Below are 15,121 nucleotides of genomic sequence, written 5' to 3'. Positions count from 1 at the left end.
TTTCTTCTTTTGAGCTACATGCAGAAAGCAAATATCTATGTATTTCATTGGCATCTGGCTTAATTAAACCCCTCAATTAAACACTGACATTCTTGCTTGAAAGAACTCAGTCTCCTGCGTGAGGCATGTGTGCACCAGAACGGTAGAATTCAGGTGGATGTCATGTTTCAGGGAACCATAGTTACCATAAAGTTAATGTTAGATATTGGAAACAACAACAAAAAACACAAAAATGGATATGAAAGGGTTTAGACCAGCATCAGAGACAGCATAAACTCCATTCACCTACTTATCCATAGGCAAAAGCAGACAGTAGGTCATTAATTTTTCCCTCTTCCATTTATCCATCATTCAGTTCCAGACATTCAGATATTATTAAAAGCTGACATTTATCCAAACATATTCTGGATGAGAAATCTTTGGAGCGTAGATTTTTCTAGTACTTTCACTGTTTGCTGGGTTTAGTCCTAATGGATGTTGAAAATAATCATTCTTGTAGCCTTTTCTAAAATTAAGAAATGAGCAAGACTATGAAAATGTTGGAGAAAATGCAGTAAAAATCATAACCAGCTTCTCTGCATCCAGAAGATTCATACTATTTAGTTTATTCAAGCTACTATCAGTCATATTGGTGAATCTTCAAATGAGGTCAATTGCCTGGTTTGGAACTGAGCCTTTTCTCCTCACTTGTCAACTCCAAAATGTAAATGGCACGAGACTCCTTTGGGAGAGATTGTTTCAAAAAAAGAAAATCTGAGTTGTCCTCTAATTTTTCATTGGAAATTGGAATTTATTCAAATAGTTTCATGTTGCTTTAAAGTCTTTGTTGGATTTTGACCATAAAAGATAATTTATACAGCTGTTTGATAGCTGTATAGTTGTAAAATTTATTCCTATATTCCTATATTTGAAAAATTTTGCTCAAAAGGCTTGGGACATAATTTGGGCAGACTTTTTCCCTATTAGCATGTGAACATGATTTTGGTTACTTGATACTTCATCTCTTCTCACTCTTCTCTGATTACCACTTCGAAAAATTGATACTAGGGAATATTACATTAAATATTTCCTAATAAAAGTTCTGTGTGTATTTTGAAGAAAACTTCCCCACTATACATTTTTATTCTGTGTAATTAAAGAGGGAAGGTTTGGGGGTTTTGTGTGTGGTTTGTTGTTTTGTTTTGTTCTGTTTTGTTTTTAATGGACTGTTATCAGTAAATCTAACTAAATAAGCTTCTGTGCAATGACCTGGACCAGTGAGAGTGGCAGAATTTGGTCAAGACCGTTCCAATGTCTCTAAGCATCTGTGGTGGATGTGATGAAATGTGGAATATAATATGCTGCAAATGCTCTAAAAGCTAACTGTGCTCCTTTAGTTTTCAGGTGCTTTTTACTCTGCTGGATACATTATTCTTTTTGCACAGATGTACATAAATGGCCATAGAAATTCCTAATTAATATATGCTTAGATCAGCAGTGTATACTATTAATGTCAATATATTGCCATGGTTTTAATCATTTAGATTATTTTAAAGTTAACAGTGCAGTTAAACAAATGAAATATATTAAAGCCTATTTAAAATTTATGCAATAAAATTTATTTAGATAATATCTTAATAGACGGATATTTTTAAGTATTTAGTGGAGCCTGCTTGTTAATAGTATGGGTTTTTTTAAGTTTGAAAAGGTTAACATGCTATAGAAGTATTTATATAGCCAAGATGCTTTTTTTTTTTCTTTGAATGACCCCAGACCTTGCCCAGAAGTACATTTGGAACTGATTCGTTTACAGAGCTGCCAGGAATTCAATAAATCAGGAAAATCCATATTGGAGCTTCTATTGGGTTGAAAGTGATGTGTTGTAAGAAAAATCTTAACAATGCAAAAAGCAGGGTCGTGGGACTGCAAATTCTGTCTGCTGCACTGCTGTTTTGCTGAGCTTAGGTAGTTCATGGGAATGCATCTGAAACAAAACGAGCTTTCTCTTAATGTTTTGATGCTTCTTGTCTGTGAAAGTGACTTATTGTATCTGATGGGGTTGAAAAGCAACTTTGCAGGATCTTTGTTTAGAAATGTAAAATGACCTCATTTAGATAGATGCTCAGGCAAAAAAACACAGCTTTGTTGTACTCTTTCAAACTAGCAAAAGGAATTTCAGAATTTTAATATATTTTCTATCTATAAAGTCTTTTTTGTTTATTTATTATAGTGCAGCATGGTGCTATGGCTAAAATTAACACCCTATTTCTGTTCCAAAGTCTCTTACAATGGAAATTTATTAATCCCAACCCTTAAGGAACATATTTCTGGGATATGGCAAAAATCTCTATGTCTGTAATATTACTGTTGCTCTACAAGCTTGTCTTCAGATATGACATATAGGATTTCACTGAGAAGGACTATTTTGAAATATTTCAAGAGAAAAAACAACTTTTAGTTTGGGTGAACGTAGAGCCAATCAAATTGTTTGGATTACTGAGTTCTGCTCTGAATTCTTCAGCGATTTATTTGCTTGTCTGGAGTGTTTAGACATTTGGTATGTCTTGGGTGAGTACAGAGTAGGGCTATATTCTCAACTATAACATGGAAAAAGTAATGATACAGCCTCATTTAAAAAAAAAAAAAAAATCCTTTTTCGCCACCAGAGTTTTTGTTTGTTTGTTTTTGTGATCACGTCCAAAATGGTTTCATTCGMTTTGCTACCTGTTTTGGGAAGCAAAATTAAAATTGGTATTTAAAAAACAGGTTGGATTCCAAGATAAACAAGAGTTCTGTGCTTTTGAAGCAATTGAATTATACTGCATGCATGCCCAGACTGAGATGCTTGGATAGTTACTGCTCTGTGAGTGTGCATGTGAAGGCTGAGAGTCCTGGAAGGTGAAGAGTACTYATTAGTTGGTCAACACTGAGCACTAGCAGAAATCTCAGGGTTGCTGCCGTGTGCATCTATCAGAGGTTTTCTTATTTGGGGGAATGTAATTAACTTGTAGAAAATTGAGAAAGCATTTAAGTTATATTAAAAACAAAAATAACTTACACATGCAAGTATATAAGAAGGAAAGATAAGGGCATGGGATTGACATGAGAGACTGGAGATGTCATGAGGAGAATCACTTAGAACGAGACACATTCAGAAGGAGTCTGCAAAGCTTTTTGCCTCATTCAGCCAAGTGACAGCTACTGATTTGACCTGGAGAAGCATTTAAGGCACTCTTAACAGAGAGGCTTAAAGAAGCAGAAAGTCAATGGATTTGGTGGTTGGATTTGCTCTGTATTCAGTGAAATGGAGCTGTGCCCTGCACACATGACAGTGAGACAACCAAAGCTATACTGAAGTGCCTGATTACAGCTCTGGGTATTCATGTGTCTGTGGATGCATGCAGCCAAGCTTTGGGCTGAATGCATGGAGCCAGCACTCTGTTTTTAATTCCACTGTTTCCACTTTTATATCTTCTGAACAATCATAATTTAGAAATAGCCTTTCATTTAAAAGGAAAGCTTAGAATCTGCAGGATCTGAGGGCACTGGCTGTCCTTACTCATTTGTTATATTGTTTCTTACTTATATGCGTGAATTACAGGTTTGCAAAGTTGCATACAGAATATTTTAATCAAGTGGGTAGTAAAATCAATGAACTATGCCATTCTGCAGGTCCGGTTAGGACATTACTAGAAGTTGTGATGAATTATGGTGGATAAAGCTAGTTCTTTGTTTATTTGTAGAGCTGAAAAAAATATGCCCCAGTACAATAGAGAACAAGCCCCCAAAATCTTGTTTTCTGTCTCCTTACCTTCTCATTGAAAAATCTGCAAGTTAGACACTGTTATTAGTGTAGTCTTAGTGTGAAAAGTGACTGTGCAAAAGTGTTACTTTACGTCCTACCAGATTATTTTATTTGGGGGAGAAGCATACTTTTGTTTTAAGTAGTCTGCTGATTTAGTCCTGTTTAGATTCGTATAGCTACTGTAACTAATAAAGGAAGTAGGATACTAAAGCAGTATCCTCACCAGAACTTGCCCCTCAGTTCTAGTCTGTTATATTTGTACAATGCTAATGGAGACTAAACAGTTAACAGAGTGAGCCTAATTTGACATTCAAAACCTTTACTGAAGGCATTTGGGAACAAAAGCACAGTTTAATTTTCGGGCTGACTTTTCAGTTAAACAAGCTCACAGACTGAGCAGTCTGATCCATAGAATATTTAAATATAATAAAAACTGATCAGAAAATGACATTTTTCAAAGTGTCACTTAAAACTATTAGTTCTATGGAGCTAGGGCCCACATTGCTTCGAATGGGTTACTATATGATTGCTTTTCCTTCGGTATAATTTGGGGGCTAGTAAGTGCTTCTGGTTTGAAAAGCAAAATTTTTTTTGACTAGATTAGCTGACTCTAAGGAAACATGTGCAAGTTGCTATACTGGAAGATGCGATCTGAACCTGCAGAAGTGAGGTACAATTGTGGCCTAAAATACAATTTTAAACTCAGTAATTTAATTTGCTGTTTCAGTAACTTCTGTGGTTTTCCTATAGCTTCCAGAAAAGTACTGTTCAAACAATGTAATGTTTCATTAAATGAAGAAGGTAGGTCTTTGACAAATGCATAACTTGGTACTAGCAAAACAAATGCTTTAAATGACAGAGATCAACTGTGTAGTCCATGTAACTGTAACATCATTTAGATGCTCCGTTCTGCCTCTTTCTTGAGAGCTTTCTTGCTACTGAAATGGCCCTAGAGACTATTTTTCACCTATTTCTAAAAATAGCATTCTTATGCTCTGTGAGGGTAACACACAGAGTCAGTGTATGTGTGTGGGTGTGTATGTGTATGCATCTAGGTAGGAGATAGACCCAGTGTATATATACATGCACAAAATAATTTCCCTTTTTTCTTTCAAATGTAAACAGGTTGGAATAACAATGGGATCATATGACTGAGAACCTATTTCCCTATGTAATGAGTCACCTACCTAAGAACTAGGATGTCTGTCTATAGTAAAGTCTTTATTTGGAAAAGAATTTAATATTCATTGCACAGCGTTATAAAGATATTTAAAGTTATTTTTGACAGTGTCTCTATTCATCATAAAGGCTATTAAAAGAAACTAAGGCAGTCTTGTTATGAGTGATTTGTTATATACATTTTATCATACCTGTGTACCAGGTGTGAATAATCTCTTCTATAATATATTAATGTAGTAGTTGTCTTAATCTAATAGCTGAAAATTATTTAGAGGTCCACTGTTACCTAAATTGGAGAAAGGATTATTCCTTTAATAGTATAATATTTAATAATCTTATTTAGATTGCAGTTCTGGTTTTGCTTTTTTGTTTTCACTTAGATGGTTAGTATTGTTCAAGGCAGACACACAATGCGTGATTCAGAGTTATTTTGAAAATTTTCTCATTTAGTAATATGCGTTTCTTTTTATAGTAGATTATGATAAAACAATGTATGTATCTATTGTCAAAGTTCTCTGCTATTAATATAAATTTAYATTCAGTATCTGTACATGCAAAATACATTATCATGGTTGCTGCTTACCCAGAAGTATGTCTCTTCCTTTTTTTTTTTAGTTCTTGTTTTTGCCTTTTTCAACTTTGAATTAATTAAAACTAGATCAAAAATAAGTAACTTTCTTCTCTTCCAATAGGTTTTCGAAAAATAAGTCTGGATGATCTACGAAAGGCTTATATTGTGAAAGACGTGCAGCAATATATTCTACATCGTTTAGATCAGGAAGAAGCGCTGAGACAACATCTCACAAAAGAAACTGCAGAAATGCTGAATCAGCTTCACATCAAAAGCAGTGGTTGCTTTTTGTATCTGGAACGTGTCCTGGATGGTGTCGTGGAGAATTTTATCATGCTGCGAGAGATCCGTGATATTCCAGGAACATTAAATGGCCTATATCTTTGGCTTTGTCAGAGACTTTTTGTGAGAAAACAATTTGCAAAGGTCCAGCCTATTCTTAATGTAATTCTTGCAGCATGTAGGCCGTTAACCACAATGGAATTGTATCATGCCGTGTGGACCAAAAATATGACACTGACTATGGAAGACTTTCAACGCAAATTGGATGTCCTGTCAAAAGTCCTTATTGATGGACTTGGAAATACAAAAATCTTGTTTCATTACAGTTTTGCAGAATGGTTGCTGGATGTAAAGCACTGTACGCAGAAATATTTGTGTAATGCAGCAGAGGGACACAGAATGCTGGCAATGAGTTACACCTGCCGAGCAAAGGATTTAACACCATTAGAAGCTCAAGAATTTGCATTGCATCTAATTAATTCAAATTTACAGTTAGAGACTTCAGAGTTGGCTTTGTGGATGATATGGAATGGCACACCTGTCAAAGACTCCCTGTCAACCTTAATTCCTAAAGAACAAGAAGTATTACAGCTATTGGTAAAAGCCGGTGCTCATGTCAACAGTGAAGATGACCGTACATCTTGCATTGTTCGGCAAGCTCTGGAAAGGGAAGATTCCATCCGTACCTTGTTAGACAATGGAGCCTCAGTAAACCAGTGTGATTCGAATGGGAGAACGCTCTTAGCCAACGCAGCGTACAGTGGCAATCTCGATGTTGTTAACTTGCTTGTTTCAAGAGGAGCAGATTTAGAGATAGAAGATACTCATGGGCAAACAGCACTTACCTTAGCCGCTCGACAGGGGCATACCAAGGTTGTCAATTGCTTGATCGGATGTGGGGCTAATGTTAATCACACAGATCGTGATGGCTGGACAGCATTGCGATCTGCAGCGTGGGGTGGGCACACAGAGGTGGTTTCTGCACTCCTTTACGCTGGAGTCAAAGTGGACTGTGCAGACGCAGATAGTCGGACAGCGCTGAGAGCAGCAGCTTGGGGAGGACATGAAGATATTGTGCTGAATCTGCTTCAACATGGTGCTGAAGTTAACAAAGCTGATAATGAGGGTCGAACAGCTTTGATTGCAGCAGCATACATGGGACATAAAGAGATTGTGGAGCACCTGCTGGACCATGGTGCAGAGGTAAACCATGAGGATGTGGATGGAAGGACTGCGCTGTCTGTTGCTGCGCTTTGTGTACCAGCTAGTAAGGGACATGCTTCAGTGGTTAGTCTTCTAATTGACCGTGGTGCTGAAGTCGACCATTGCGATAAAGACGGCATGACTCCACTGCTGGTAGCTGCTTATGAAGGACATGTGGATGTTGTTGATCTACTTCTAGAAGGAGGAGCTGATGTTGATCACACAGACAACAATGGTCGTACACCTCTTCTGGCAGCAGCCTCCATGGGCCATGCTTCAGTTGTAAATACTCTCTTATTTTGGGGTGCAGCTGTGGATAGCATTGATAGTGAAGGGAGAACAGTTCTGAGCATAGCCTCTGCACAAGGCAATGTGGAAGTGGTACGGACTTTGCTGGACAGGGGACTAGATGAAAATCATAGAGATGATGCAGGCTGGACACCTTTGCACATGGCAGCTTTTGAAGGTCACAGGTTGATATGTGAAGCACTTATAGAACAAGGTGCTAGAACAAATGAAATTGATAATGATGGACGTATACCTTTCATTTTGGCTGCACAGGAAGGTCACTATGATTGCGTGCAGATTTTACTGGAAAATAAATCTAACATCGATCAGAGAGGCTATGATGGGAGAAATGCTCTCCGTGTTGCTGCTTTAGAAGGTCACAGAGATATAGTTGAACTGCTGCTCAGCCATGGAGCAGATGTAAACTACAAAGATGCTGATGGCCGGCCAACACTGTATATCTTAGCATTAGAAAACCAGCTTACAATGGCTGAGTATTTTTTAGAAAATGGTGCAAACGTAGAAGCAAGTGATGCTGAAGGAAGAACAGCACTCCATGTTTCCTGCTGGCAGGGCCATTTGGAGATGGTACAGGTGCTGATAACATACCATGCTGATGTGAATGCTGCAGATAATGAGAAGAGATCTGCTTTGCAGTCTGCTGCTTGGCAAGGTCATGTGAAGGTAGTGCAGCTTTTAATTGAGCATGGAGCTCTGGTTGACCATACGTGTAATCAGGGTGCTACTGCACTCTGTATCGCAGCCCAAGAGGGGCACATCGATGTTGTGCAAATATTACTGGAGCATGGTGCTGATCCAAATCATGCGGACCAGTTTGGTCGCACTGCTATGCGTGTTGCAGCTAAAAATGGACACTCTCAGATTATTAAATTACTGGAAAAATATGGTGCATCTACTCTGAATGGTTGTACTCCATCTCCAGTCCACACAATGGAGCAAAAACCCTTGCAGTCAGTCTCCTCTAAAATGCAGTCATTAACAATGAAGTCAAATAGTTCAGGGAGTACCGGTGGAGATATGCAGCCTAGTATGCGTGGCTTGTCTAATGGGCCAGCTCATGCGTTCAGTTCTCCTTCAGAATCGCCTGATTCTACAGTTGACCGTCAGAAGTCATCTTTATCGAATAATTCCCTGAAGAGTTCCAAAAATTCTTCTCTCCGTACCACATCCTCGACTGCGACTGCTCAAACAGTGCCCATTGATAGTTTCCACAGTATGTCATTTACAGAACAAATACAGCAGCATTCCCTGCCACGCAGCAGAAGCAGGCAGTCTATTGTTTCTCCTTCTTCCACAACTCATTCCCTGAGTCAAAATCATAATTCACCAAGTAGTGAATTTGAATGGAGCCAAGTAAAACCTAGTTTGAAATCAACTAAAACAAACAAAGAGGGGAAAACGGACAACTCCAGCAAATCTGGGTCAGGTGGAAAAAAAATAAAACAGAGTAGTTCCTCTCAACCAAAAGTGTTAGAGTATGAAATGACTCAGTTTGATAAACGAGTACCTATTGCCAAATCTGGGACAAGTGTGCCACATAAATCAATGCCAGCAGAACCACAGTGCAAAATTTTGGTCCCACCAGCTCAGCAAGAAGTTGGTCGATCTCAGCAACAGTTCCTCATTCACCAGCAGAGTGGGGAACAGAAGAAGAGAAATGGAATTATGACAAATCCAAATTACCATCTTCAAAGCAATCAGGTTTTTCTTAGTAGGGTTTCTGTCCCACGAACAGTGCAGGATAGAGGGCATCAGGAGGTGCTGGAAGGCTATCCTCCCGCGGAAACAGAACTCAGCCTTAAGCAAGCCTTAAAACTTCAGATTGAAGGTAGTGACCCAAGTTTCAACTACAAGAAAGAAACACCATTATAAAAGGTAACCTACATAGTCACAAAGGAATCAAATGCGTGTATTTCACTGTGTGTGTTTTAAGTAAGCTCAAAATACATTTCATTGTAGTTTATCACCATAATTGCTTAATGAAAACCGTGAATGTTAAAATCTTAACCTAGTAGACATTTGTTTCGTTGTCYTTACAAGAACTGGAGAGCCATTACACTTTATGCTGAATTCTGTTTGGTTGAATTTTGCCCCACAGTCTTTGATATATACCTGAATAAAATAGCATATTTCATATAGGGCTGAACTGTAATCTTCTTTTTGCAATTTAAGGGGAGCTAGGAATTTTAATATGTGATATTTTCAGAGATAGTCATCAGTGAAATGCAATTCTGTCTATATTGAATACCTGTAGTCGTATTTACAAAAATGCTTTTCAAGAAACTTTTGAAGATTCCTGCTTGTTAGAAACACCCATTTTATTTTTTTGACTTTAGCTTTCAAATGTGAAATCTGACTAGCATAATTATCTGCAAATTTAAAAGTTAAAATACTACCTGAGGCATTAATTTTTTATTTCTGTTACTGTGAAGTAACTCTTCTTTAAAAGAGATGACGTACCTCATAGGAAGATTAGAATCTATGTTACGGTACTAATTTTCTGACATTCTGCAGTTCTTAAGAATAAGCTGAAAATCAGTGGGGTTCGTTTTGATTTCCTACTTTCTCTCCAATACCCAATTTTATGCTGAAAATGGAATTTTGTGTAGCTTTTTCAGACATACACTGTCAGTGAGTCAGTTAAAGTAGAATTAATTTTCTCCCTCATCCTGATGAGGTTTGTTTATCTTTCTTTTTTAAGGTATTGGGAATATATTAATAATTAATAATATGCATTTGAATTTTAAAGGAGCACCATCTTTATGAAATGCATATATTCTCCCATTGTTTCTTTGCTTATTTCTGAAAACGTATTTTTTGTTTGTGTGAATGCTGCATTTCTGACAGACCAGACTGCTGCTCTTTAGAACAAAAACGTTCTTGATAGCTGACTCAGTTCTGCTGCAAGTCATCAAAGACTGCAGATTTTTTAGGACAGTTGCAGATGTTTCAGAATGCCCAAATGGGAGATTTTGAGCTGTCAAAAGCACGTAGACTGTGTTTGTCCTCAAATGCCCTGGAAATAGAACAAAGTTTAGTGGGACGTGTTTTTTCTAGGTTTAGCTGAGATCTCTTGTAAATTGTAGAAAGTCACAATGTTGTGTAGGATCCTAAGGTGTTTCCTTGTGGCTAGCACTTTGGTTAAATCAAAACATTTAAAAGAAGAGTGTTCCAAAAAAACTATATACCAGACCTGTAGGTTTATAAAATACAAATATTAGCATTACTTACCAAAGGGTGAGATGAGCTCTGGAGCTGGCAGAAGTGCAGAGGCAGGACTATGGGAGCAGGGATTTGGGGAATAAGTGGGTGAGAAGGGATGGGCCTTAGCTCTTATTAAAAGTCAAAAGAACTTTAGATTATTACAGTCCTACATCACGTCCAAAATGGGATTCAAATTTGTTTGTAAAATTTTTTCTGCCACCRTAGAATATATTAAAATGTATAATTAACAATTGTATTTCATAATTCCTCTGTACCCAAGCCTGCCTTTCAGTGCTAGCTTCAATTATGTTAAAATTTATTGTGTTAGGCTCAGACCTAAGATGTACTGATTTGTCCTGACCTGTCATCAAAAGACTGGTACTGTTTGGAAGCATAGATAAAATAATCCCTTTGGCACACTCTTTCGAATTTTCTATCTTGGTTGATTTTAAACTATAAACAAAGAATATAAAAATGTGCACATGGCACATACAGTTTTAAAATTCAAGTTGGGTTTTGCCTTCCCTGGAGCAAGTACTGCTTTTTGGAAAGTTCAAGGTTTTTTTCTGTGAAGTACCTGTTTATGTACAAAGCATGTAAGGTGATGGATAACCAAACGGTTTCTTCTGCGCTCTCTCTAACGATGTACACAGCTTCGTTTAAAGTATGGCATTTCAAAACAATTTTGCGTGGATTGGTGGTGTGGAATTGCTTGGTGCAGTCTATAAATTATGTCTTCTTTTGCCAAGTCTCTAGCGCAAAAGCGGTCACTTCCCTGACCAGTGAGTCGCCCTAGTCACCTGTACAGAATCACATCAGAAATATCCTATCAGTGCATGTGAGGAGTGGTGTCCCCTCCCTGCTGCCTCTTCTGAATTATGTTCAGAAGGTTGTGTTGCTGTGAGGACCACATAGCAGCTGGGATGGTAGAGAGTGCCATGTGCTTTGGTTTAGACAGGGAATACTTTTCATCGGTGGTACATTGCTGCGTCTTTTTAACCTGAATTAGAAGTCAGGTAGCTGTCTTTCTGACAACATTGTGCATACTAAGGACTGTTTCAAAACTTAACGTTTTTGTTTTGTGCTTTTAGGCCAATTCCATGATGCTGTGAACAGAAGTGCTTCTGCTCGGAATGGTTTATCGGCTGGCTGGGATGAAAGCACACAATGCCTGTTTAGTCCACCTAGAAATTTAAGAATGTGATTATTACAGTGCAGTTACCTTAATTACTGTAACGTGCCTACATTTTAAGGCTGCCTTCTCAGTATAACCCTCTGTGCTTCAGAAATTTATTTTGTGTACTTTGTATTTAATACACAGAATGAGCACTTTTTTTTTAATTGCAGAAAGATATATGCTGTATTTCTCTGACAACAGCTGAAAATTGTAAGAACAAGGAATTCTGATTTCCTATTCAGAACGCTTGGAAGAGGTGCATGTGCCACAGTGAACTGTGTATGGAAAGGCAGTGCTTTTTGTATTTGTTTTCCTGTGGCTAAAGAAAATAAGCGGTTTGTCACATTTGCATTGCTGTAATGTATGGTCAGTTTCCTGTGTGCTGCAAAAAGTTCCCTCAAATACCAATCTTGTAACAGTATTTTATAAATACTGCACTTGTGTGTTCTGTCTATACAATAGCTGTTCAGTGGTAGCAAGAGAGTCAAACTGCAACCATCTGAAGTACCTTTGGGATTTTTAAGAAACACAAAATCCAGTATCTGGTATTAACAGCACCAAATCTGGATGGCAGACTGTGACCACTGAAAGTGATAGGCAAATTTGGTCTTGGACATCTGATCTTAAATAGTCTTAGTTATTGTTATGGTAATGAGGTAACTTAATATGGGTATGTCTTAGGTGATAAGTAAAAAGGTCTGGTCCTGTCTTCATGTATATCTTCATACATTAGAAACAGTCAGCTCTTTATTTTTCCAGGTTGAAGGACTGTGTTGAGAATGTCAATAAAACAAGTCCATGGAAAATACAGAAGCTTTGTTAATTAGACTGAGAGAATATGCAGTGAGAGTATAATGGAAAAACAAAAGGTTAGTAACACAATTGACTGTGGAGTACAAAGATTACTGAGTTAGCACTGTCTTGAGATGGTAATTCTATATAGCACAAACTCGTATGGATGTAGTTACTGCTTCCAGTCCTCAGATGGATCGTGTGCAGCCAGTGTGGGAATCTCTGTACCTGGAGCATGGTTAATCAGCAGCCTGGCTAGTCCATCTACAGGTAGTGGAAAGCTGGTTCTCCACTCTTACAGTAGAAAAATTGTACTTGTATAAAAGAGTGCAAAATCAAGGCCATTGTATGTGAGAAGTGAACAGTATGAAATTTTCCTTTGAATGTGCATAACTTACTTGCACAGCTCTATGAGTGAAAGAATGAAGCAAGTGATTATTTTCTCCTAAAAACGCAAGCTATATTCTACTATTCACCATTACACAGCCTTGCTCTTTAGAAAACAAGGCTATTTTTATACGAGTAGTATTTCTTCTCAAGGCTTGAGATTCCTCTTTTTCGTACTCTAATTCCGATCATTCCACAAATAAGATAATAGAAAGCTGAGGTTATTTTTCATAGAGGATTAATTAGATGTATGGCTATCCTTAAACTTTAATAAATGGCCCCTGGATATATATCTAGTACATATTCTGAGGCACTAAAGGGCTCAGTGTCTTGTTATTATGATTAACAATCATCAGAACATTTTTGAAGTTAGATTTCTTTTTAAAGTATCTTGCACCTCCATTCTTATTCACTTGTTACTAAATGTAAAAAGAAAATCTTTTATAGTGAGGCATTCAGTGCATAGCAAAATTACATGTTAAAAGTTGACACACAGCAATATTGATTATTCTGAATGTTTCATGTATTGAATTTCTTGTCCCCGTGGGACAATTATAAAATTAACATAACAGAAGTCTTGCAAAATGGCCTTAAGAGAGTTAGTGGCTAAGTAAAGAGAGAGTACCAAAATGTTCTCAGCAAACTTATTCTGAACCTCAAGTACAGTACACTTGCAATACTGYGCAAGAATAAAACTTTTCATAGTTATTAGATGTATGTTTTGTTCTGTAGAAAGGGATCCCTGAATGCTGACGTTTTTCTACTGACCTTGACTGTCATTGGGATTATATTTATTTAATTTTATTGTGTTGTTATTAATGCACCTTGTGGACAGAGAACGTAGAAATATGGCCAGTTTCACAAGGGGCCGCAATTTCTAGACAGCCTGATGGTTTGTGTGTGAATATTTACATTTGAAACAGTTAGTGGGGAAACCCTATATCCAAATCAGCTGAAAGTAGACCTGTTGAAAATGTTTTGAGAATGAAAATAACAATTCCTATAAATTTTGGGCATCGCTTTGGAACAGAGCATGAATTGCTTTAAAATGTTTGATTTCTCAAAAGGTCTGAGGCATTCCACTTTGCTGTTGCTTGTGATTTTTTAATATCATTTGTGAGGTTTCTGCGTACAAAGAAAAGTTGCCGTCCCCCCAGTTGTTCTCTCTGTTCTGGTCTGCTCTTTTACATCTGTACAATCAAATAGAGGTGAATGGAGTTGCATAGCTGTGACAGCACAGTTTCTTCCGTCAATGTAACAATTCTCACAACCTAAAAAACCTGAATAAAACGTGAATCCTGTTTCTCTTCTTCACATTTCACTGATCCTTCCAAGGTCATCTCCACAAGGCATCTACAATTCTTGATGGGAAAACTAGGGAAAAGACTGTTTTGTGGACACTGATATCAATACTGTGTACATGTGGAGAAGCTCTTCAAAAGAGAAATGCATTAAGAGGTATTGAGGCACAATGATGCATTTTTTTGTCCTCTCTGTGATCAGTATTGAAAACATTACCATTTATTTAAAATTAAAAAGGTATTTTCCCTCATCAGTTACTCTGCTATGCAAACGTCTGTTGTGCTTAATGTTCCCCATCTGAACTCCTCAGTTAACTTGGTTTGCAGATAGACTGTTTTTCCTGGAGTGGGTTGTAAATAGCCTTTAATGTACATTGAATGAATTTCACATTGTAAAATTTTTATTTTATTCCTTGTATTATATTAAGCGAAAATCCCTGTGTATATGAAAGTGCATAATAAATATATTTGCTTTTCAGCAAACATCTAACTGTTTTAATTTTACTACCTCATTTCTTGGGATATCTCAGGAAAAGGTTATTAAACTTGATTAACATTTGGGTAGTACTTAATGAAACACAGTATAGGTGGCAGTAGGCACACTGGGCTAGCAAAACTCAGACTTTGAAGTTAATTCCTGCATCCCTGCTTATCACCCATCTGACTTTCTTCTTCACATTCGTCTGTGTTAACCTGAGCATTTGCAGGAAGAAATTCACTGGGTGTCCTTTTGCTTAAAATGACGTTTTTACAATATATACCAGGAAAGCCAATAAATTAAATATTTCAGCTGCTGTTAAATCTTTACCACTTCAAATGTATTTTTTAAATATCTCTTTCCTCAGAGTTTCTCTGTAGTATTTTCAGTTTAAGTAAAAGCTTGCTTCCTGTCAGTGCCTACTCATTTCTCTTGAACTTGTTATTAAAAAAGT

The 15,121-nt window shown here is 37.3% G+C and overlaps 1 protein-coding gene across 1 annotated transcript in view; it reads left to right on the top strand.

Annotated features, from left to right (window-relative positions):
- The window catches only part of ANKRD50 (ankyrin repeat domain 50), a 41,627-nt gene extending 26,961 nt beyond the window's left edge, over positions 1 to 14,666 (top strand). The window contains exons 3-4 of the mRNA XM_026081478.1: positions 5,656 to 9,203; positions 11,624 to 14,666. Of these exons, the coding sequence (XP_025937263.1) occupies positions 5,656 to 9,200 (3,545 nt within the window). The 3' untranslated portion in view covers positions 9,201 to 9,203; positions 11,624 to 14,666. The remainder of the gene's footprint in view (positions 1 to 5,655; positions 9,204 to 11,623) is intronic.
- Positions 14,667 to 15,121: the final 455 nt, after the last annotated feature.

This window comes from Apteryx rowi, unplaced genomic scaffold, assembly GCF_003343035.1.
Source record: "Apteryx rowi isolate R43461 unplaced genomic scaffold, aptRow1 scaffold_55, whole genome shotgun sequence".
Lineage (NCBI taxonomy): Eukaryota > Metazoa > Chordata > Aves > Apterygiformes > Apterygidae > Apteryx > Apteryx rowi.
Note: the sequence above shows the minus strand (reverse complement) of the source record. Positions and strands in the feature narration are given on the sequence as shown.